Source organism: Hemicordylus capensis, chromosome 1 (genome assembly GCF_027244095.1).
Source record: "Hemicordylus capensis ecotype Gifberg chromosome 1, rHemCap1.1.pri, whole genome shotgun sequence".
NCBI classification, from domain to species: domain Eukaryota; kingdom Metazoa; phylum Chordata; class Lepidosauria; order Squamata; family Cordylidae; genus Hemicordylus; species Hemicordylus capensis.
In genome coordinates, this window is record NC_069657.1 from 22,464,064 (window position 1) to 22,489,931 (window position 25,868).

At 43.5% G+C, this 25,868-nt stretch overlaps 1 protein-coding gene across 4 annotated transcripts in view; it reads right to left on the reverse strand.

Moving 5' to 3' along the window:
- The window catches only part of RCOR1 (REST corepressor 1), a 187,665-nt gene that overhangs the window by 40,862 nt on the left and 120,935 nt on the right, over nucleotides 1–25,868 (reverse strand). For all 4 annotated transcript variants that reach the window (XM_053277325.1, XM_053277316.1, XM_053277308.1 and 1 more), the window contains 3 exons: nucleotides 17,910–17,962; nucleotides 10,453–10,614; nucleotides 4,323–4,441 (listed from right to left, as the gene is read on the reverse strand). In XM_053277325.1, coding sequence (XP_053133300.1) covers nucleotides 4,323–4,441; nucleotides 10,453–10,614; nucleotides 17,910–17,962 — 334 coding nt within the window. The remainder of the gene's footprint in view (nucleotides 1–4,322; nucleotides 4,442–10,452; nucleotides 10,615–17,909; nucleotides 17,963–25,868) is intronic.

Sequence of the window (25,868 nt, forward strand, 5' to 3'; positions counted from 1 at the left end):
TGAGGTAGTGGTTTACTTTTTGCTGTGTAGATGGGTAGAATATGGCCAGCAATTCTTTGCTTACATCTGTGCAGGTAAAAAGGCAAGAGACTTTGAAATGTAATGTGAAAGGCAAAGAAAGGGATATGAAATATTGGGGTAGAGGCCCCACAAAACCTGCCTCATCAACGTATGGAACTGGCAACAACCTTTTACAAGCAAGTGCTGCTTCATATGTAATTCTAGTAATGAGAGAGCTCTCCCCTGCCCAATCTGGAGTGGCCCAACTCACCTATAGAATCTGAACAGTCCATTCAAAAATGAATGAGTTTTTAAAACGATCTGTCTATTGCATTTATAGCCTGCCTTTCCCATTTCGTTCCAAGCGGCTCACAGCCTAAACCTACAGTTTATATATTGCTGGTGACATGAACACACACACACACAAAACGCATGCCAGCTTGGCCCCTTCCCAAATTATACGAGTGGAATCACCATCTCCATAGCAACAAGCTCTCAGACGATTTTCGAATCAATATTCCCACATTGTAAGAGCATTGAATTAATGCAAAATCTAGACCTCGACACATTTTCATAGAGCTATCTTAGGGACCAAACCTATGCAAATATTTCTTTTGATTCCGATTAAGGGTCAAATTACATGTGATATTAGTCCTGTCATTAGCTTGTTCTTCTGTAAATAGTACAGGATGGCAGGTTGGGATCAGGTCTGTGATGGGAAGCTTCCACTTGGAACAATTTGCATTGCATAGGAACATAGGAAGCTACCTTATACTGAGTCAGACCATTCCTCCATCTAGCTCAGTAATTTCTACACTGACTGGCAGCATCTCTCAAAGTTTCAGGCAGTGGTCTTTCCCACCCAGCCCTGCCTGGAGATGCTGCCAGGGATTCAACCTGGGACCTTTTGCATGCAAAGCAGATGCTCCAACACTGAGCTATGACCAGGGGCATAGCTATAATTGAACGAAAGGGTTCAAAGAACACGGGCCCCCAGCTCCTGAGGGCCCTCCAGATCCACCTCTCCCTATTTTCTGCATTATCTCCCTCACACTGGGGGGCCACCAGAGAGAGTGCTGAACACGGGCCTCCTCTCCCCTAGCTACGCCCCTGGCTATGACCTCATCCGCATATTCCAAATGTTCTGGTTGCATCCTGGTCTGCAGCAACACAAAGCCAAGTAGGTAATCCCTACCAAAGAGTCAACCAATCTTCAAATGCTTGTATGCAAGCCTTTTCATTGCAAAAAATATTGTTTAGTCCGGGACAAAGGGAATGTGGTATTTGCTTGCAAAAATAAATGGTTAGATATGATAAGAAGGAAGCTGTTATATATTTAGCATGAGGGAGGGTACCTTTTCCTGTTCAGCCCAGCATAGTGGGGTGGGAGGATGGGGGGAGAGAAAGAGAGAGTGCGAGCACACACACCTTTGGAGACAGGGAACCATTTCTTGTATCTCTTGCTACATAAACAAACCACTTTGTGAACTTTTTGTTGTCGTTAAAAAGCAGTATAATTCTTAAATGTAGACCTCCCCTCCACCCTCTGGATATAGAACACAAAACCAAGAGAGTAGCATGGGAAGAGGAGCAGAAAGGAGAGCCCAAAGCAAGGATCTCCATTTACTGGAAAAATCCAATTTCACAACAAGGAATTAACAGAAAAGCTGCATTTTCATATCAGTAGGTTGGGCCAACCCTGCTGGCAGACAACTGGGGAATGTTGCCAACTCATGACATCACCCCCAAGTGTCCAATATTTATTGGTATCTTGAATCAAAGGGATCTGGACAGAGCATTTGTATGGCAAGGTTTCTTCCAAGATTCAGGACCAAAAAAACCTCCCCAATGATTAACTAGGAATAGCCTATATTTGATAATGCAGAGCAGGAACCGTCCCCTATGTGCTGGCTGCAGATCCAGTCCTGCTATGCCAGGCTCTACGCCTTAATATGGTCATGCTCGATTCGATTACTATGCCAAGTTTCTATGGATGTACTAAGGGTGGCGTACAGCAAACGTTTACACAATTAAAAATATAGCCTAAAATATAAGAGAGTTTGGTGACAGCGGTACAGGAAAGCAGTCGTCCACAGCAGTCATAATGACAACCACAACAGGCTCAATCAGCAACAGGCAAATGTCTGTTGGAAAAAGACATGTTTTAATCAGACAGAAGAAGAAAGCCACAGTGGGGGCCTGATGAACCTCTAAGAGGAGACACTTCTACAATTATGGTGCCACCACTGAAAAAGCTCTATCCCAGGTTACGGCCAAACATGCTCCTGTTGAAGGCTGGGCCTGGAGCACAGACCTCTTTGAAGATTTCCATGTGTAGGCAGGTTTGTATTGATGTCATGTTGTACAACAACATTAGGACTGCATTAAAAATCCTCAGCTGTCTTCAGACAGATGTAAGAACACCTTGCCTCACAACAGGGCCATAGCCACAGAAGGCCTGTGGGAACCAAGTCCCCTTACAGATAAACCAGCCTTCCTTGAGTTAAATTAAAATACATTAAATAACTGTAAACCTATCAGACTTCCATTCAGGTGCAACAAAAGCTAGCAATAATTTTAAGATTAACAACTTGCTCAGACCTCCTATTTCTGAACTCTTTGCCTGAGGAATTTCACAGGGCTGCTTAATGAATATTTCTCTTTTAACAGCGATAAAAGTTTAAATGCAGTGCTGCTGCTTATTTAATTTTATTTGTGTATCGATTATATGTTCATTATTTCTTTGGATGTGGTAAACCATTCTGAGCTCCCTAACCATGCAGGGGTCGAAGTTATTTTAATAAATATAGATTCTCCCAAAGTCTAGAAATTATGCCTGGGTGAGGGCGTGTAAAAGAAAGAGGTGTCTACATGAATGCCACATACTGCCTCTCCTTTGTTGTCCTGTTAGCTAAGTGATGCAATTTGGGAGTGCCTCCTTTCCTACCAGAGACTGAACGGGTAAGAAAATGGCTCAAATCTTGTGAGCTCAGGAGTAACTACACAGTACTTCACACGTAACTAATCCCATTTCCCCTCTGAATAGCCATCTGCAAATAGTATGGTCCCTCCCTCTTCCAGTTAAACTTTTTTTGATCATTTAAGAGATGGGTAAGAGTTGTCAAACCATCTTGGATTGTAGTTATCTAGTATATACACACAAGCCACCTAATGGCACAGCGGGGAAGTAACTTGCCTCGGGAGCAAGAGGTTGCCAGTTCGAATCCCCGCTGGTATGTTTCCCAGACTATGGGAAACACCTATATCGGGCAGCAGTGATATAGGAAGATGCTGAAAGGCATCATCTCATACTGGGGGAGAGATGGCAATGGTAAACCCCTCCTGTATTCTGCCAAAGAAAACCACAGGGCTCTGTGGTTGACAGGAGTCAGCACCAACTCGACAACACAACTTTACCTTTATATACACACAATTGCCGTGCTCAGTTCTCCATTAGGTCCATCCTACAAAGGTACTTGGAAATGGCACAGTGTTTAGGTCTCCCCATAAATAAGATCTGAGGCTCTTTAAAATATTTGAAGTCTCTGATATCCCACCTTTGACCTTTCTCCTTACTGTTTCATTAGGTTCTGTAGTTGCACGCCAACTTATTATGACCCTTCCTTAGCTTCCTCAGGTCCTCTTACCACCATAGGACGGGGGAAGTGCATGTTCCTGAAGCTCTTGCACTGAGCCTGGGTTTAACCAAGGTGCCTTGTGCTGTCTGAACCCGCCCATGGTTACAAAGTAACTCTCTCTTGTCTGGTGGAAGAAAGCAAACTGCAAGATGCAGAAGATTTAAAAATCATCAGCTAAGGGGGAACAAACTGAAAAGGAGGAGGATGGCATTCTTTCCTGGAATGTCAATAGTTTGCAAATTCAGCTCTTCTAAGTATTTTTTTGAGTATTATAAGTCTGATACTTTAAACATATCAGACTTCTATTCACGTGCAACAGAAATTAGCAATACCTTTAAAGTTAACAACTCACCCCAATCCCTTATTTTGGAACTCAATGCCCAAGGAGTGTACTTTAGTTTTCACAGCACTGCTAGTTGAACTTTTTTTTTTTTTACTACTATGAAGTTTTATGAACAATGCTGTGTTGCAATAATCTAGTTGTGTGATGTGTCCCACAGAATATCTACAGTAAACATTTTCACATTACATTCATCTTGCATTGAGATGTTACATGATTAAAATGTGCTTGTACAAACATCATATATGGTCCACATTCACTTATGCAAAAAATAACTGAACCCAATGAAATTCAAGCGACCCTTCAGTTAATTGTCCATATTGAAATCCTATTTGCAGGTTTACCTTTCCTCCCTTTCCCTTTTCTGCTTCCGAGCATGACGATCCATGACACTTGTTTTAGTTCTGGTCTTTTTCCAGGAGTAGTAGAACTTCACCAAGCTTGCTATCGACTTGTCAGGCAGCTGGAGGAACACAGAAAATTCAGATCTCTGAGACATGCCACATCTTGTGAATATTTCAAATTGGACAGTAGAGTTTGTCAAGGACAGAGCCATGACCCACTGTGAGCAGAAGCTGGTCGTCACCATGTTTTAATCTCAAAAGCCCTAAATAGCTTGGGATGAGAGTATCTCAAGAACCATCTCAGAGTTCCTCGTCAGTGGAGATATGGCAGATGTGACAAGAGATAGGGCCTTTTTGATTGTGCTATGTAGAATCTGGGACAGCCTCTCTACTGCTGCTTTTTTTTTGGATGGGCAATACAGATTGTTCTATTTCAGTGGACATCTTCTGGACACTGGCCAATATCCTGACAAGTGAAGTTTGCTGGTCAATGACCGAACAAACATATCTGACAAGTGAAGCGCTTGTGTCATGAATGACGTTGACCTAGAAGACTGCACAGTTGTGCAAAAAAGAGAATTTGTGGAACTGTGGTATAGTACCTAGAAGACTGCACAGTTGTGCAAAAAAGAGAATTTGTGGAACTGTGGTATAGTACTCTTTCATGAAGGTTCCCTTTAGAACAAATGAAGTGTACCGCAGTTGCACAACATCTTGCAGTGGCACAATGTTAGCCTGGAACACAAGCTCCAGACTTAGCACAACTACAGGTAGCTAGTGCAACAGCTTTGTGCTTGTGCAATGTTCATCCATAAGTGCCTTGTTGGGATGTCAGCCATTGCTTTTAAATCAATATCTGATTATTACTTTTGAAAGTTATTGCAATTGGCTTGTATATTAGTCATGATCATTTTTATTCTACTTTATTGTGTTTTATGGTTTGCTGCAGTTATCTTCTCTCTTTTTCAAATGGAGGCCACTTTGGCAGGCATCCTTCAGTGGGAGGGTCATTTCCTGTTGCCCTGACCTCTGCACAGTGCTGTGCTTTTCCCAGACCCAAGCAGGCCCTTAAAAGAAATTGAGTCCAGTTAAGCCCCATCACATGCCTGGAAAGCATGCATGGAGCACTGGGAAGTCTAGTCCTTTACAGCACTTACTCTATAGAGCTGAACAGGTAAAGCCCGGGGAAGGACTAGACTTCCCAGAGCTCCATGCACACATTCCGTTGGCAGACGGCTCGGTTTCTCTTAAAGGAACTCATCAGCGCTGGGCAAAACTCAGTACCTCGTGAGAATGGTCACCTCTGTGAGGTATCAGGGGGCTGTGTGGAGCATTTGGCCTAATTTGGCTTCACACAAGCCTAATAAACAATTAATCAGGGAGCCACACATAGGGATAGGCATGACCACGGGCTCCCGGATCTTGCAATAAAGAATCCTGCTTTAATGGTTCTTAGCTGCCTTAGCTATCCCACTAAGGGGAGGTAGAAATATCAGAAATAGAAATAAAAATATCGGTTCAATTATCAACAGAGCATGCTGCCGCTCTCAGAGGATAATCTAGAACAAGACCCCAATCTTGGGTTGCTTGGGAACAATGGGTATCCTTATCCCCTGCTAACTGGGCAAAAGAGGCGCCTTTTAAAAGTGGTGATTCTCTTTATTTAGCAGGCGGAGAACAACAGGCCCTCTCCATCCCCAGATCTACTTCTCCATGTCAGCTTCTTCAGGAGATGGCATAACTTCCCTAAATGCTTGCCTGGAAGCAGTAATGGGCTGGATGAGGGAGAATAAACTGAGGTACTTATTGTGTATTGTCTCCCTGTTCTAGATGGAGTCACACTTCCCCAAAAGGAACAGGTTCGCAGTCTGGGAGTACTTCTGGATCCACATCTCTCCCTGGTATCTCAGGTTGAGGCAGTGGCCAGAGGGGTTTTCTATCAGCTTCAGCCGTTTCTTGAGATGAACGACCTCAAAACAGTGGTATATATGTTGGTGACCTCCAGACTTGACTTCTGCAATGCACTCTATATGGGGCTGCCTTTGTATGTAGTATGGAAGCTTCAGTTGGTACAGAATGCAGCAGCCAGGTTGGTCTCTGGGTCATCTCGGAGAGACCACATCACTCCTTTGCTGATAAGAGTTACACTGGCTGCCAATAGGCTTCCGAGCAAAATACAAAGTGCTAGTTATAACTTATAAAGCCCTAAATGGCTTAGGCCCTGGGTATCTAAGAGAACGTCTTCATTATGAACCCCACCACCCATTGAGGTCGTCTGGAGAGATCCGCCTCCAGTTGCCGCCAGTTTGGCTGATGGCTACACGGGGACGGGCTTTCAAAGTTGCTGCCCGAGACTGTGGAATGCGCTCCCTACTGTGATACAATCCTCCCCATCTCTGAAAAAATTTAAAAAGCATTTGAAAACCCACCTCTTCACCCAAGCAAGGTTTTAATTTGTGGTGATTATAAAATTGTTAAATTGTTTTAAGTTTTTGTATATGTTTTACCTTGTTTTATACTATTGTTAACCGCCCAGAGAAGAAAGTTTGTTAAACAAACAAACAAACAAACAAACAACACTCCAGCGACTGTTGCTGGTATCTATCTTGCGTATCTTTTTAGATTGTGGTCCTTTGGAGACAGGGATCCATCTTATTTACGTATTTATTATTTCTCTATGTAAACCGCTTTGGAAATGTTTGTTGAAAAGCAGTAAACAAATAAATATTTGTAGTAATATTTGAACCAGGAACAGAAAGCAAAGCACCAACACACAAATGCCTGGCAGCTCCTCATCTGGATGCCATTCCAGAAACAGGGTGCAGTTCAACTGTCATCTTCGTGCCCTTGCAGAGATGGTGCTCTTTTATACCAACAGCAAGCGACTTAAATCCCAAAAGGCAACATTTGTTAATCACTTAATAATACTTCAAATACTCTAGTATTGTAAGCTTTCAGAGGGAGAGGCTGACCTCACAGCCTGCATGGATTTCACAATGCAAGACTTTAATTTTCAAGTTTTTGTGGTTTTTGCCCCACCACCACCACCGTCAGCTATGTTGTATTCTCACTTAAAATACTAATTACATTATCTATTGTTCTGCTTTTGCTGCTTGACAAGCCATGCTTTAGAAAAAGCAATTTGCAATTAAGGAGCTCTCTCTCCATTTTTTTTTTAAAATGTACTCACAACCTTCAATACATTTACATTTGCACATTTAGGCATAAGCCTGTCACTGACCATAAGACGATGTCCCTATTAATGTATGACAGAACAGGCCGTTCCTGCCCCTTAGTCCATTGCCAAGCACCCAGCCCAGCCTCACCTCTGATGCTATTTGTAAATAAGCACAGCATCTATACACTCGCTGTGTGTGATCTGGGCTCAGCAGATTAGAACTAGCTCTAATTTGCCATGCCATCAAATCATAGTTTTCAGATTTGGTTTGGAGGGCAAGTGCTAACTAGGGAAGTGCACGGAACTGTTTGGCACTCCATTCTAGGAGCACTGAACCGGTTCTGTGGACCGGTGTTTGAGCTGGTTCGAAGGTTGGGGGTGTGAGGATTAAGATAGTTTTCAGGAACCAGTTGTGTTGTAAGCGGTGGGAGGAGGATTTCCTTGACTTCTGAATTAGCAAATTGTGGTTAGCACTAGGGATGTGCACGGAACTGGCACCTGTCGGTCCAAAGGTGGTGGTGGGGATAACTTTAAGGGCGGGGGAGGTTGCTCTTACTCTTCCCACCACATTTTCCCCACTGGCACTGTGTATTCACATGTTCCAGAGGGGCGGCAGCATGCCTCCCGGCTGCCCCGTTTGCTTCCTCGGACTGGAAGTTCCTGGTGCGCATGCGCACGTTGTACGCATGTCCACCAGAAGTTTGCGGTGCGTGTGTCGTGTGCACGCCGCATGCACACGTTATGCGCACCGGGAACTTCCGGTCCAAGGAACCAAACGGGGCAGCAGGGAGGTACGCTGCCGCCCTGCCAGACCATTTGAATACACAGTGCCAGTGGGGAAAATGTGGCGGGAGGGGTAAGAGCAACCTCCCCCGCCCTTAAAGTTATCCCCCCACCGGCCTATGGACGAACAGGCGCCAGTTCCATGCACATCCCTAGTGCTAACCACAATTTGCTAATTCAGAAGTCAAGGAAATACAGGAAGTCCTCAGACTTACAACACAACTGGTTCCTGAAAACTATCTTAATTTAACTCTAAACTCAGAACCTGTTTCCCTATAGGAGACTATGTTATAAATGGGCTTTTTGTTTCTGAACCAAGGCTGGATACCCTACCACCACCACCACCCCGCAGCTGTCAAAGCTGGTGGTGTGTCGGTGACATATATGCAGACACACATTCGAGAAGTTGATGGTGGAGAATCAGAATTTTGCTCACCCTTGCCACCCACTCCCTTCCTGGCTCTTTCTCACTTTTTCCATGGAAGGAAGGGAGGCAACTGGTTAACGAGTCTCAATCTCCTCCTTGGCAATGGTTAGAGAGCGGAGTAGTGTATCGGTAGTGTATTTGTAGTGGGTTTTGTAGTGCGGTAATGGTGGCCGTTGCTTGATCACATTGCCAAGAGTTGCTCAGTCAAGCAACAGCCCAATAGGCAAGTGTCTCGCCACCCATTTCTGCTCTGGAGCAAGGAAAGAGGGGGCTTCTTGGCCACCACATAACATGTCTCAAGTCACGTCAGCAACCACAATTTTAACTTGGCAACTGTGGTCAGCCAAGAATGTTGGATCTCTCAGCATTTAGTCCTGACCTTAGAAAACTTTAACTAAGAAGCAGAACTGAAAAAAGAAAGTGACAAGTTGGGGATTTAAGCTAAAAGCTTTTGCGGAAAAAATTAGTTACAGCTGTTACTTCTGCTAATTAACAGCACACAGCTTTTAGTGTGACCCTTAATCTCCAGTGGATATACATATAAAACATTTCTGCTCATTAAGAAAACCCTCATGGAAAAGCAAGCAGACAGATTTGGGGGAGAAGGAATGCACTTTGGGTGGTCTCTCTCACAGCCAATATTAAATTATTGCTGCAAAAGAAAAATTTATACGAAGACACAGAATTAAAATTCTATTGAAGCAGATGCTAAAAACTGTCATGTTTCTATCACCTTCACTTTGGCTCCCCTCCAAAATCCACCATAAAATAAACTTAGTCTTATAAACCTTGCTAAATTTTTCACATATGAATAATTAGATAGAATACAGTCTAACAGCATGGAGCCCATCATCTGGCCACCAAGAGGGTGAATACTCAATGCCACATCAGTTGCCAGTTTTATGGTTGGACCTCCACTGGATGGAGGACCAGATCTAAGTCACTAGACCTAGTCAGGCATTGCATTGTACCTGCACTCAGACGTCTGTACACATGTAGATATTTTTGTGTTAATAATTGTACATGTCTTGATTTTAAACGTGAACCTAGATATCAGCCCTTCAAATGCAGGATACAGACAGGGACTGTACTTGCATTCAACAAAACATGTAAATAACTGCATCTACATATGGATCTGTTCCTTTGAACACTGTATACAGATTACAGATCCACCTTTATTTTTATTTTTATTTGTAAGCCACTTTGAGGACTTTTGTTGAAAAGCGGTATATAAATATTTGTTGTTGTCGTTATCATCATCACATGAGTGTTGGAACACAATGTGTGAATAGGGCTTAGTCTCCCAATTTGATGCATACCACAAGCAGCATCAACTGGATAATTACATGGCAACTTAGACTGTTTATACAGATATTTATGTCAAATGTGAGTAGTGACTTAATGGTGTCTGATTGCATTCCGTGGAATTAAGAGGTGCATTCTCAGAACATCACCTTTTTCTCCAGCATAATCTCACCCAATGGTCTTCAGACCATTGTTATTGTATTGGCTGTGTTTCATATTTGTTTTTGTTTTTCCACGTAAATATTAACAGAGCTATTTTTTAAAGGAATAAAGTTTTTATAAGCTAATCCTTTTTCCTTACAAGATGCCTATAGCATCCTAGTCAAATCAGACCAAAGGGAGAGCTATTACAGAGAATCCAAGCCATCTAAGATTGCAAATTCCTCCCTCACTTTTAAGTGGGGCCTCTCACATCTACGGCCTCAGTTATTCCTTACCATCTGCTGGATTCGGTGAAATGTTTTCCCATGGAAACTGAAAGCCTGTTCAAACAAGACCTTGTCTTCAACCGTCCATTCATCTGGGAAGGGGGTAAAGTTTGGTAGATCAGCCAGAGATTTCTCAATGTTATGCTTATGCCAGAAGAGCATCCCAAGAGCCTGGAGGAGGGAAGGGGAGAAATGACAGTATGATACATGGAGATAAGAATTATTTATTTATTTTTATTGTTAAATTTATATACCACCTTTCATTAAAAACAATCCCAAGGCAGTTTACAAAAGTTAAAAAACATAATAAAAATAACAGTTAAAAGTATTAGGCTAAAAATATGAAACAAATCTGATTTAAAATATATAAAATACAAACACAAAAACTGTGCATGGATAAAAATACACAGAAGCAGCAATAAAACAATCACGTAAAGGCCTAGATAAAAAGCCAAGATTTAACAACCTTTCTTAAAACTGTGATGGAGTCTGAGGAGCGAATGGCCACTGGGAGAGCATTCCAAAGTCTGGGGGCAGCAACAGAGAAGGCCCTGTCCCGCATGCACAATAACCGAGCCTCCCTCATTGTCAGCACCCGGAGCAGAGCCCCCTCAGATGATCTCGTCAAGTGGGCAGCAACCCTTATTAGACCCCAATTAGACCCACTATGAACAAAAATTGACAGTTTTCATGTTTGTTTGTTTTTAAAGCAATGATTCTACTCTTACATCTAGGTCATCAATGCATTAGGGTGACCCTAGTAGTTGGACCCATTTCAGATGTGAAATGCCTGCTCTATAGCATTTCTATTTATTGTATTCTTACTGATTAGGAGACACACAGCTAGAGCCACTGCAGCAAGGAGCCTGCAGGTGCTCCATTAGCATATAGAGTCAGTGCAGATGTAATGTCAAACCATGCTAAGTGAACAAGCTTTGTGCCTGCACACGTCCTCCTCCAGATCCCATCCCTTACTTTGGGATTACCGGTGATAGCAAACTAGAGGAGTTTACATGTGGTTTGTAATTCTGGTAAGTGAGCAAACCATGGTTTACACAAAGTTTGACCAGTTCAGATATAAAAAGCACATTATAGTTTGCCACAAACTCAGAAGAAAGGGGGGAACTGGAGTGCACAAAGGCGTGGAAGACCCTCCAAACCAGGAGTTTTCAACCTTGGGTCACCAAATTTTGTTGGACTATAACTCCCATCATCACCAGCCACAATGGGTTTTGACTGTGGATTATTGGAGTTGTAGTCCAATGTCTAGGGACCCAAAGGCGTTAATCCCTGGTCCAAACCATAGTTTGGAAGGGTCAGAAATGCATCTGAAGTGACCTGTGGAATTCCTGTTTTAATTGCTTAGCTGCAATTCCATCCCCAAGTAGTTACACAGCTTTTCCCATCTTCTCCAAGAATACAAAAGCCTCTGAGAAGTCAAAAGTACTAAGCAACTTTCTGCACACATAAGTAGTCCACTTGCACGAGCTGTTAAATATACAAATAAGCAGTGGAATACAGTATACAAATAAGTCCTTATATCTTCTTAATTTTATTGTAAAATGATTGACATTCTCTGAAAATGCAGAAGATCCTAAACACACTTGTGGGAAGAGAATAAAAGCTCTTCAAAATCTTCAGAGCTGATGGCCACAGATATAAGCCCAGAGAGCGAGTCACAGATTTGCACTACTTCCCAGTACGGATAGCAATATTTCCCCTAATGTATTAAGAGAAATGCCAGGCGGATTCAGCACACTACTTTGTGTTTCACAAATGATGTCTGGAATGCCCTCCCTCCACTAAATGCTGGTGCTGTGCCAACAGTTTGTTGGCTGTAGAACAATCCCTGCACAGAGGGATATAAGAACATAAGAGCCTTCCTGGACCAAATGAAAGATCCATCAAGCCTAGCATCCTGCTTCCTACATTGGCAGTGGGAAGCATCTCAGTGGTAGAGCATGTACTTTGCATGCAGAAGGTCCCGGGTTCAATCCCCGGCATCTGCAGGTAGGGCTGGGAAAGACTCCTGCTTGAAACCTTGGAGCTGCTGCCAGTCAGTGTAGACAATACTGAGCTAGATAGACAATGGTCTGACTCGGCATAAGGCAACTTCCTTTGTTCCTAGGTCTCTGGGAAGCAATCTCTCTCTACCACTGTTGTTCTCAAGCAGCTGGCATACCGCCTCTGAACACAGGCAGCCATCGCGGCATCTTATGGTGAATTTTATACTTCAAATTATGCATCATGTTCTATATATTTAATTCTTTAAGGCATACCCATGGCTAATCTCCTGCATGGCAGCTCTTGCGAGAGTTCGCAAGCAGAAGCACCTGACTGGGCAGTGGGGATTCCATATGCAGATAGGGAGAAGGAGCCTGTGAGAGCAGAAGCACCATGGTGATTGGGCACTGGGGATTCTATATGCAGATAAGGAGGAGGAGCCTGTGATGATTAAGGTCAGTTGGAATGCAACTGTTACAGGTCAGAAGATGTTCTTGATTGTAGAGGAGAGGATTCTGTCTGTCTATCTGTCTAAAAGGATAGCAGGCAGGGGTCTGTGAAGAGAGGGATCGTGAGGGAGGAAAGAGCCCCTTCAGGAGAAGGAGGCTGCCGTTGTGTGAATTAGATGAGGAACAAGATGAACAACATCTGTTAAATCAGGAAGAGAAGGGGGGAGAGAGAAATAACATGAAGGGAGGGGGACGAAAGAGTGGGGAAGAGTGAGTGGAGGAGAGAAAAAGAGAGATAAAGAAGGGAGGAGAAGAGAGACAAGGGCGAGGGACAGGCCTGAGCCTGTAAGCAGCCTGAGGAGAATGAGCAGCCATGGCAGCAAGGAAGGGCCCAGTCAACCACTGCTGCTGTTTGGGGCTACCAAGGCCACTGTCAGAGGGAGGCAGGCAGGCAAGGGATGGGCCCAGGCCTGTCAGTGGCCATGGTGGTGGCAGCAGGGATGAAGGGCCCTGTCAACCAGTGCTGCTGCTCCTGTGGGGAGGTCCCCGGGGATAGGAGGCTGCAGCTTGGCCAATAGGCACCATCAACACTGCAGCCGCGACCAAGAGAGGTGAGGGGGATGGAAGCAGCAAGATGGAGGAGGAGCAGGAGCAGGAGTGCGGCTCAGGGGAGGGTGGAGAGATCTTTGGGGTGAGGGGGGCTGCTGTGGCAGGGGGTGAGGGGAGCAATCAGGTACTAGCACGCAGATGCTCTGCACAGGTTAAGCTAGTTTCAAGTAATGTCTTTTGTCTGTCCTGCATCTACTGCCAATCAGTTTCAGTGGATGATTCTGCATTCTTCTATTATGAAAGAGGGAGGAGATATCTCTATCAACTTTCTGCACCCCAGGCCTAACTTTATAAACCTCAATCATGTCCCCTGCTTTAAAAACAAAACAGAAAAAAACACACCACCCCTCTGTACCAGCAAGTAGATTATCTTCAATCCACCAGGTAAAATACAACAGAATAAGCTCCCCGCTATGCAAAACAGAAAGCCACCTCTTATTCTGCAGTAATTTCTAGTCATTCCATCTCCTCACTGCCCAGCGAAAACTTTCACTCAGACCATTCAAACTGAGAATGCTAACTTTGGCACTGGGGTTTCCCTCTCCCCGATCTCTTCCCATTTCATTATGCAAAAAGGCTCCCCCCCCCGCCCTTTTTTAAAATAGGTCCAAAGTTCTCACTTCAAAACTTTGCAGCTTAACATCTGCAAATGTATTCATGACCCCACAGCTCTGTTCCACATCATTACATTTTCAGCGCTAAACATCTAGGGAGTTTTCCTTCTTGGAATTCCCTTAAGCATGACTCACTGTAAGAAAATCTTTTCACACAATAGTGGTGGGTTTTCCCCTCTCCAAACCTCCCAGTCGGGCTGTGCCTCGTGGAATATTGAAATAAGAAAAGCTCAAGTTATGTGATTCCCTATTTGCATCATTTTCAGCATTTAAGCTTTTACTTTATTTGTTCAGATCTGCTTTAAATTACATGCATTGTGCTTCTCTGACACCCAGATTCATCTGAGGGTTTGTCCCTGACACTGTTCAGTATTAAGGTAATATAATATTTCTACACCTAAAAAAGCATGGGGTAATTTTAGTGTAATTTGTTGTTATAGGCTTGAAATGTATGCAGACTACTGGCAATTCTTGACATGGTAATTTAAGCTATTGTATCCATTTCAGAAGCTAGCATCGTGATAAACCATTAAGGGGGCTAGAACTTGAACTGGGATTAGAGCCCAGAATATTCCAGAGCAGCTGAGAGAATAACTAAGGTTCTGATGTAGTTGAAGAGGAGAGTGAGAAAGGTGAGATTTGAGACTGTTGCACTGCTTTTATAGTCTAGGCCTGGAACTGGCAAGCTTTGGCACTTCAGCTGTTGTTGAACTACAACTCCCATCATCCCTAGCTGCAAGATGGGGATGATGGGAGTTGTAGTTCAACAGCTGGTGTGTCAAAGATTGCCTACCTTTGGTCTAGGCACTATGAGTTGTCTGCACATGGTACAGTCTCTTGATTAATAAAGACACAACTCACCATTATTTACTCTGTCTCTGGGTCTCCACAGTATAATTATGAATCTTCTTCAGGTTCAGCAGTTGAAGCCAAGAAAAAAATTAAATATCCTACATGTGAACATGTGAAGCTGCCTTAATACCAAGTCAGCTCATGTATCCATACTGTCCTCACTAGCTGGAAGTGGCTCTCTGGGTCTTGCCCAGCCTTATGCGGAGATGCTAGAGACTGAAGCAGACTGAACCACTGAGCTATGGCTGCTCTCCTACCTGCCAGAAAGGTGGTGGTAAGGCCTCCTAGAAATGTAAAGTAAAGTAAAGTAAAGTTGTGCCGTCAAGTTGATTTCAACTCCTGGTGACCAGAGAGCCCTGTGGTTTTCTTTGGTAGAATGCAGGAGGGGTTTACCATTGCCATCTCCCACGCAGTATGAGATGACGCCTTTCAGCATCTTCCTATATTGCTGCTGCCCGATATAGGTGTTTCCCATAGTTTCTGGGAAACATACCAGCAGGGATTTGAACCGGCAACCTCTTGCTCCCTAGGCAAGTTACTTCCCCGCTGAGCCATTAGGTGACATCCTAGAAATGTACCACAGTTTTATTAAATGGGAACATATTCTCTGTCAAAATCAGCAGGCCAAGGTTTGCTCAGAATCTTTTCAAGGGTAGATAAATAGAAGAGCCGGAGGAGGAACAGTTTTTTTCAGCCACACCTCCCAGGAGCAAATTTCTAGAAGTGGTGTAGCAATGCATATTAGTGCTTGTTATTTAAAAACAAATGTACTTGTCTGGGCAGGCATTGCGGGATAAGGCTTTTGTGGTCTTTTCCTATCTTGTTGGTTTTTTCCAGAGGTATTTGCTACTATATATATATATATATATATATATATATATATATATATATATATATAAATAAAACACAACAACAGCTGTTGCTGCTGCTATTTATATACCGCTCTTCAACCAAAGTTCTCAAAGCGGATTACAAAGAAAAATAAATAATACATAAATAAGATGGTCCCCTGTCCCCATAGGGCTCACATTCTAAAAAGAAACATAACGCAGATACCAGCAACAGCCACGGGAGGAATTCTGTGCTGGAACTCGATAGGGACAGTTGCTCTCCCCCTGCTAAATTGGCAAAGAGGCACCTTTTAGCATGGCGGTTCTCTTTATTTAGCAGGGGGAGAGTAACTGGCCCTATCCACCCCCAGTACATTACCTCCAGTGACTGTTGCTGGTGTCTATCTGATGTTTCTTTTTAGACTGTGAGCCCTTTGGGGACAGGGTTCCATCTTATTTGTTTATTATTTTTCTGTGTAAACTGCCCTGAGCCATTTTTGGAAGGGCAGTACAGAAATCGATTGAATGAATGAATGAATGAATAAATAGAGAATCACCACTTTAGGAACATAGGAAGCTGCCATATACTGAGTCAGACCATCAGTCTATCTAGCTCAGTATTGTCTACACAGACTGGCAGTGGCTTCTCCGCGGTTGCAGGCAGGAGTCTCTACCAGCCCTATCTTGGAGGTGCTGCCAGGGAGGGAATTCTGAAACCTTCTGCTCTTCCCAGAGCGGCTGCATCCCCTGAGAGGAATATCTTATATTGCTCACATTCTAGTCTCCCATTCATATGCAACCAGGGTAGACCCTGCTTAGCTAAGGGGAAAAGTCATGCTTGCTACCACAAGACCAGCTCTCCTCTCACTCTAAAAGGTATCTCTTTGCACGATATAGTGGTTAGAGTGCTCGACTAAGAACAGGGAGACCCAAGTTCAAATCCCTGTTCAGCCTTGGAAATCACTGGGTGACTCTGGGCCAGTCACTTATCTCTCAGCCTTATCTACTTCACCAGGTTGTTGTAAGGATTAATATAACCATGAAGACCACTCTGGGCTCCCTGTAGATTGAGTCAGATATAAAAGTAGAAATAAAACAAACAAATATATTTTAAAAGTTAATGCTATATACCTTTGTTGGAAAGATGTGATGTAAAAATCGCATGTGTATTATAATGCATCAAACATGCCAAATCATCATCATCACCACCTCCAAACTGCATGGTAAAAATTACCCCATGGAAACTTTACTATGGGCTTTCCCAGACAGCAGGCTTTAACGTGGGTTTTCTGCTAGGCTTTACTGTGAGTTTGAAGTTGCACTCCCAAAAAAACCAAGGCAAAAAGTGGATTTTTTAACCCCGGATATAAATCGGGATACACTCCAGTGCACAATGAAAAACCCAAATCGTGTGTGAATTGCTCTCAAGGACGAATTGTGTGTGATAGCTCTCAAGGAGTTCAGGGTAAATTCAGTCCATATGTCAACACCAGAGGAGATGTGAACTAAAAGCCGGGTGTCAAAAACCTCTATGCCAATGATGGGTTATGAGACGCTGATGTTAGCATGCACTCATAAGACTGCGCCCCTCCCACATGTTCAGCCAAAACAGAGTGAACCAACATAAAAGATGGTGGTAGAAAGTTAAAGACTGGTAAGCTGGACATTTTTAAAATTTAGGGCTGGTCCATCCCACCCACCCACGCCAAAATTGCAGCTAGGGCTGTAGAAGTGGGGGTGGCAGCAAACATTTCAAAATGTTTGGGGGGTTTCTCCACTTACTATTTGTAGTTTAGTGGCAGCAGCTGCCATGTTTTTTGTCCCACAATGCCCGAGACGTAGCATCATATCCAGGGCATTAAAGGGAAGAAAAATGGCCCCTGTCAGGTGACCACCACTGTGAGGAGCTTTGCTACCACCACAGGCAGTGGTGAAAAACTAAAAGGGGGAGGAGACACTAACTTTTTTTAAAACCCCCACAAAACCCTCCCAACAGCTGCTGCTGTGCTACCAATAGTAAGTGAAGAAGTCCCCAAGGCTTTGGAAAGGCTTCTTCCCCACCCCATCACTGCCCTCAGCTCAACCTCAATTTTAAACGGCTTTGTTACCTGTTCCATGTTGTAGCCATGTTTTTCTTTTGCAATGGCGATGTATTCATCCACTGGAGAGAAGGAAAAAAAGTGGTTTTTAAACAAAAATCAGAAAACTGGATATGTTTTATGCAACAGCATAAAAATTTAAGCACAAAACTTGCCTGTTTCCTTCATAAAGCTGAGACAATACATACTCCAATTCCTCTGCATACTATACAGAAAACAAGTTAAAATGGCCTAGTTATATCAATTACTGAACAGCAAACCCCATGATCCGAAATCTGTAGGTGACTTGATGTGCTTAAGAAATACAAACGATTCCCCAGGAAGTAACATCACATACTTCACCAAGACAGAAGATGGTTCCCTGCCACAGTTGAGGGGTGTTTCTCTGTACAACAGTGCAACCATGTATATTTTGAGGGTAAAGGGCTCTTTATAGCAGAATGAGAATTATTTGTAACTTCATTCCATTGTACTACTATAACTTTTAAAGGATTGGTGTCATTTATTTATCTTTCCATTTTAAAGCCACTTTTTGCAAATGCCTGAATTAAACAGTGGTTGACATCCTGACAATTACTCAACAGGAGTCCTACTGAAGTTAAGTAGTCCTTAGAGTAACTGAGTAACTTAGTCTGGATGTCAGCCAGTAATTTTTCACAATAAAATAAAGCAGACACAAAATAAAACCAATCTGAAACCATTAAAATCGCAGGTAAATACCAAAGACAGAGAAAAATAGAGTTCACCAATACCGCCAAAAGCCCAGTGAAAGAACCACATCTTAGCCAAAATGAGAGAAGGCAGGCAGGAAGGAAGGAAGGGACAGAAAGACTTTCCTATGGAAGAAAGTACTCCAGAGGCTGGGGGCAGCCACAGAGAAATCTCTATCCGAAGTGCATTCCAACTAAGACTCAGAAGGTGTTGACATGTAGCAGAGCATCACCTGAAGATCTGAACAGGCAGGTGAAATAAAATGGGACTATTAAGCATCCTTAGCCACCTAATGGCGCAGAAGGGAAATGACTTGCCTAGCGAGCAAGAGGTTGCTGGTTCGTATCCCCGCTGGTATGTTTCCCAGAATATGGGAAATACCTATACTGGGCAGCAGCAATATAGGAAGATGCTGAAAGGCATCATCTCATACTGTGTAGGAGAAAGGCAATTGGAAACCCCTCCTGGATTCTACCAAAGAAAACCAGAGGGCTCTGTGGTCACCAGGAGTCGACACCAACTCGACAGCACAATTTTACTTTATTAAGCATCCTTAAGTATCAGGGTTAATTATGCATTACACTGGCACACTTCCCAACTGGGAAGAAGTACCTACAATGTTGGTGCAGTGATCTGCCGAATCTGGTGTCCAGAGAATTATTTTTTAAAGGCCTAATTCAGGCAGGTCCATAGCATCGTCCCACCCATTTCCGATCATGAAATCAAAATTACATGCCTGAAAAATGGGTAAGAAAGGTGTCTTAGTCATCTTTTAGGACATCAGTTCCATGCAAATAATTCACAGGAAGAGGGACATAATCCAGAAGAGCCAACTGAGGATACAAATTTGAGTTGGGCGAGGAGGGGAGGGGAGGGGAGGAGAGGAGAGGAAGTTAGCTAGCTTGCTTTTTTGAAATATCACTTCACCACACCCACACTTCAGACACACCTTGGATCAAGTTACAAAACGAGATTTTAAACTCCCATAATTCTTTGTCTCTCTCCTGCAGAAGATGACTGAGTTAAACAAAACAAGGGGACTTCTGGGGGAGTGGGGGATGTGAGTCTAGTGAGCATCCCATGGGACAAAGCAATGCATGCAGCACAGTCCAAAACAGTAAGTGTAACAAGATGATACAACTGGCAAGCTTCATTTCCATCACACACACACACTCACTCACTCAATTGCTCAAGTCCAGGATAGGCCCAAGGCATGGCATCAAATGCCATCTCCCCTTGTGTGCACCTTGTTCACTTGATTTTATATGCATGCATACATGCAGTGTTGAACAAAAAATAGAGGGGGAGGGGATACACACCACCATATAGCACACATACCCTCCTCTGCCTCCTCCCTCATGCACTGCTGGGCTGATTATGAAAAGGGGCTACTGTGGGAAACAGGACACTGTACTAGATAGGCCTTGGCCTCATCCAGCAGGGCTCTTCTTGTGTTCCTGAAAACTAGTAGTAGTACAAAAGGCAGCATCCCCACTTTAGGTTAAATGCTACTCCCTTGTCCATTAATCTGTCTGGAAATCTACTCTCTGCTCTACCAGAAACTTTACTCTAGGTTCTAGTAAGTATTTGGCAAAGCTGTTTTCCTCCCCCCCACCATCTTAGATTCAGCAAAGCTGCCATTAAATTGCTTTTATCCTAAAGCTAAACCCACCTTCCAGATTCTATTTTAACATTTTCTCTCTCTCTCTCTGAAGATCTATAAAGGAGGAGAGATTAAAAGTCCTCCATATAAATTAGCTTCTTAACAGCCTAATGCCTGCAGCAATTAAGCATAGAGTTTTTACTGTCCATTAAGGTCTCTCTTGTAGCTGCCAAAGAGCATGGGTATAAAATGGGGAAAGGAAGCATCTTATGTCAAGGCAACAAGTCAAAGATGGAGTTTGTTTGACCCCAGTCTGAACTCCCCGCAGAAAAAGTTACTGGGGAGGATTAGACTCTGCACCAGTGGGGACCAGTTGAAGCTGAGAATGAAGCTAAAATGAAGATTTAAACACAGCAACAGACTTGTTTTCTTGAACTGAGAGACACAGAGCAGAAGGAAAATGGGTAAAAGAGGGGGCTATGATATATTATTTCATTACCTTGAGAAATTACGGACAGTGCATGGGACTATTTTGTGCAGTCTGTTCATCTTTCTGCAATAAGTGCTATCCACCAAATTGCTTGCTGCTGTTCAGTTTCATAAATAAACTTTAAGCTAGCCTTTGAATAATCTTAATTATTTGAAGCAGGGGCGGAGGGGGGAATTATGTGCACCATGGAAAGAGGGGTGCTTAAAATGTGGGATACTATTCCAGATCAATGCAGCACAAATCTCTGCTCTACAGATCTCCGTTCCCAGCAAGTTTCACAGATCAGGCACCAACATACCAAAAGTATACCTGATGCAGCCCATATAGGATTACTCAATTTCAGAGACTTCAGACAAGGCATCTCTCTGAATGCTCACCACATTCCACACACCTTGCATTTGGTTAGCCAGCAAATCACTGAGAAACAAAGATAAAATTCTGCTTCCTGTCATGCCAGATTTCAATACACAAGGACAGGTTAAACCTGTAATCTCCCATCTGCAGTCTGAGGTGGTACATTCCAGCCAAAGCTGTGCCACAGTGCTGCTTCTTCAAAAATTCAACTGTCAGTCGGTCCAAAATAAGTCTGAGATCATCCATGACCTAATTATGGATGAAGGAGCCAACCTGGTGTGCACTAAAGAGACCTGGTCGGGAGAGGCTAGTGGTCCAGTTTGGTCACAGCCTTTCCCGGTAGGTTACTCTGTGGTGGAGCAGGTGAAGGGATGTGGGAGGGGAGGTGACATGGCTGTGGTCTATAAGGATAATATCTCCCTCACCAGAATCCCTGTCAGGGAATTGGCCTATATTGAATGTGTGTACCTAAGTCTAGGGACCAAGGATAGACTGAGACTCCTGTTGGTGTATCGATCACCCGGCTGCCCAATGGAGTCCCTAACTGAGCTGACGGACCTGGTTGCAGAGTTGGCATTGGATTGGCCCAGGTTGGTGGTGGTGGAAGACTTCAATGTTCATTTTGGGACCAGGTTGTTGGGAGCGGCTCAGGAGTTCATAGCAGCCATGACAACTACGGGAATATCCCAAGTGGTTTCTGGACTGAAACATGATACTGGTCACATGCTCAATTTGGTCTTTTGCTCTGATCAGGGTGGTTTTCCATGGATGGGGACTCCTGTCATCTCCCCATCATCATGGACCATCTGGTTAAGGTAGAACTTGCAGTCACAACCCACCCCTGCAGGGGTGAAGGACCCATTAGGTTGGCCTGCCTACAAAGGTTATTGGATCCAATATGATTCCAAGGAGCCTTGAAGGGGTTTGGAGTTAGCTCCACTAGTGATTCTGTTGGCGCTCTGGTGCAAATATGGAATAATGAACTCACTAAAGCAGTAGACACAATAGCTCCTAAGCATCCTCTCCGACATGCTTCAAAGTTAGCCCCATGGTATTCAGAAGAACTACGGGAGCTGAAGTGGTGAGGCAGATGTTTAGTGCACAAGTGGAGGAAGACTCAGCACGAGCAACACAGAGCACACTTGATCTATGCTCTCTCTGGCAGTACGAGAACCAAAGAAGCAGTTCTTTTCTGCCCACATTGATTCTGCAAATTCACACCCAGCTGAATTATCTAGGGTTGTGAGGGGGCCAGTTTGTGTCCCCTCCCCCTTGAATGTGAACTTGGAACCATCAGTCACTCACTATGATGTTTTAAAAAACATTTTTGTGGATAAAATATCTCATATTTGGGGCAAAATGGATTCCACAGTTATTGCAGAGTCTGTTGTAGAGGTATCCAGCAACTCCTCTTACAGGATTAGATTTGATCACTTTCAATTTGTGACTCCTGAGGATGTGGACAAACTGCTTTGGACTGTGCATCCTACAACCTGTCCTCTTCATGAATGATCTCCTATTGGCTTTTGACTCTGCTGATTCTTTTGGATCTCTCAGCCACTTTCAATATCATTGGCCATGGTATCCTTCTGGTTCGCTTGAGAGAGGTGGGATTGGTACAGAGTGCGGCAGCCAGACTGGTCTCTGGGTCAACCCGAAGGGACAAACACACCAATTTTTAAGAATTGCACTGTCTGGTGATATATTTCTGAACGAAATACAAAGTGCTTGTTATTACCTATAAAGCCCTTAATGGCTTGGGTCCAGGGTACTTAAGAGAAGGCCTTCTCCGTCATGAACCCTGGTGCCTATTAAGATCATCTAGAGAGATCTGGTTACGATTGCTTCTGGTTTGTTTGGTGGTGACCTAGGACCATGCCCTCTCTGTAGCTGCCCTAGGGCTCTGGAATATGCTCCCTGTTGAAATAAGAGCATCTCCTTCTCCGTTTGTTTTTAGGAAGACCCTCAGGACATACTGTTTTTTTACTAGGCTTTTAACTGAATTTTAATGCTTTTAATGTGTTTTATATCTTGTGAGATTGCTTTGTGAATTTTAACTGGTTTTCTATTATTTTATATTTGCTGGAGATGCATATATCAGGCGGTAAAAAAATATGATAAATAAATAATAAACAAACTGTTCTTGAGTCACAATATTTTTAAAGGGGGCATAGCAAATAGCAGATTTAAGCCCAGCCTTTGTCTCAAGGCAAGCCCATGGGGGGGGGGGGGAGATGATGAATCATTCCCTCCATGTTTGCTCAACAAAGGCTGTTCTTTTTTAAAAATGTAAACTGCTTCCTCAGTAGCTGATTCACTGACACCACACCTTAATTATTACAGGGTTTGCGCCCCCCCCCCCCGGATTTGGGTGAATGTCCAGGGAGACCCTCCTTCCCTTTTCTAAGGGAAAAGTCCAAAAACCCTTTTATGTGCAGCCTACACATGAAGGCAACACTTGTGGTAGTGATTTGCTGAGCAATTAACATTGAAGCATGTTTGCACCAGAGTAAAACCCCTTTTCCAGAGTTAAAAATCCACTCAGAGACAGGTAAAATGCAAAGAACAAAAAGAGAAAAACTTTATTCTAAATACTACAGACTGCTTCAGTCTGAGGCTCTTTCAGCTTCAAGCTATAGGAAAAAGGAACACTCAGTAACTACTTCAAAAAGCACCCTCATGTGATATTGGGACAGCACACTATAAAAATCATGGTTACCAGTTGCATAGAACATAAATGAAGGAAAATACAAAAGGCCCCTTTGAGAGTTTACAGAGACTTTTACAATGCCCTAGTAGGAAAAGGGCATTGGCTCAGTTTGCCTTGATTTGTTACATTACCAATAAAACCACAATAAACCAGTTGTAGAGATTTGCATAGCATGAAAAGAAAGAAATCTAGTGCAAGTTAGCTAACAAACTGTTCCCTTGCTAAACATTTCCCCAAAGCCCCGGGTTCTTTCCCGAACTCACCAAATCAATGGTAGAGACTTCTGGCCCCTGCAGGCAGTCCTGGTTGCTGCCATTGCCTGGCTAGCCAACCTGCTGTTTTCCCTGCCTGGTTCCAACTGAGTACCAAGACAGGCTTTATTTCCTGCCACCTGTAATGATCAGGCAGTAACAGCCTTGCCTTTCCTGTAAACAGTGAACCGGAAGTGAACCCTGCCCTGAATGACAGGCAGTGTCCTCTGGGGATCAGCCACTTAGCACATGGTGGCCGGGACCTAGAGGGCCTGGCAGCAGGAAGTGAAGGCTGGAATTGGGGGGCATTGGTGGACAGCTGGAGAGCATGGTATGGCACTTTCTTTCTACCTTTTAAACCCTATTTTTGACCTCCAGGAACCTAACCCCCTCCAATTCCCACTGCCTCAAGGTCTCATTATCCGCAGTTGCAGCCGAGAATGGAACCCCCCGCGGATAATGGGGGACACCTGTATAGATGTAACATTACCAGTTTCTGCAATTCTTCCACTTGTTTTGTTAAGTGGCAGTACTGTACTTGCAGATGGGTGCTCTCAGTTCATATACTAGTTCCTGCACATGTTGGATGTGCCTGCACACAAGCCCACACCCCATTGTGTACCCATGTACACGTGAACCAGTTTTCAGCAATTGTGTGAGCTTGTTTATTAGTGTTCTGCTAAGGATGAACATCTTTTTCACTCTAATATTTTCAGTTCATTATGTTAATTATGAAAAACTGAACACTTAAGTAACCATTGGCAATTGAGATTAATTATGGAATAATCAGTAATTTTTCATAAACACAAGTCCCCACTAATTTAAAAGGCTATTATGCCCTGCAAATGCTAGTGATAAAATTGGCTGCATAAAGACCAATTTCCACGAGAGGGGGTAGGGAAGGTGTGTGTGTGTAAGAATCACAAAAGCTGAACAGAAATGCCCCGTTTTGCCTTGGAAACTGGTGTTCTTGCACAATTCTATATCATTTTTCTTTAGGGTGATGGAGCACCCCAAAGGTTCTTTCTGACATCTCAGTGTGTGTTGCATCAGGCCAATAATCAGAACTGATGTAATGCAAGCTTTCTTAGACCATTTTTCATCAGGTATGATAAAAAGATAACAATCAGATACAGTACAATATTATAAGGTATTGTATCAAACCGTATTGGTGGGGTCAATCTCCTACATGGCAGTCAACATAGGAACATAGGAAGCTGCCATATACTGAGTCAGACCATTGGTCTATCTAGCTCAGTATTGTCTACACAAACTGGCCGTGGCTTCTCCAAGGTTGCAGGCAGGAATCTCTCTCAGCCGTATCTTGGAGATGCTGCCAGGGAGGGAACTTGGAACCTTCTGCTCTTCCCAGAGCAGCTCCATCCCCTGAGGGGAATATCTCGCAGTGCTCACGGGTCTAGTCTCCCATTCATATGCAACCAGGGCGGACTTTGCTTGCATATGAATGGGATATGATATTCCCCTCAGGGGATGGAGCCGCTCTGGGAAGAGCATCTAGGTTCCAAGTTCCCTCCCTGGCTTCTCCAAGATAGGGCTGAGAGAGATTCCTGCCTGCAACCTTGGAGCAGCCGCTGCCAGTCTGTGGAGACAGTACTGGGCTAGATAGACCAATGGTCTGACTGAGTATATGGCAGCTTCCTGCGTTCCTATGTTTATTGATTGATTGTTAAAATTTTATACTGCCTTTCATTAAAACAATCCCAAGGCGGTTTACAAAACATTTAAAACAATATAAGACTTTAAAAGTTATACAATAAAAATATTAAAGTGGAATAGAAAAATACAAATCTAATTGAAGATTTAAAACTCATACACAACAGGAGCACTA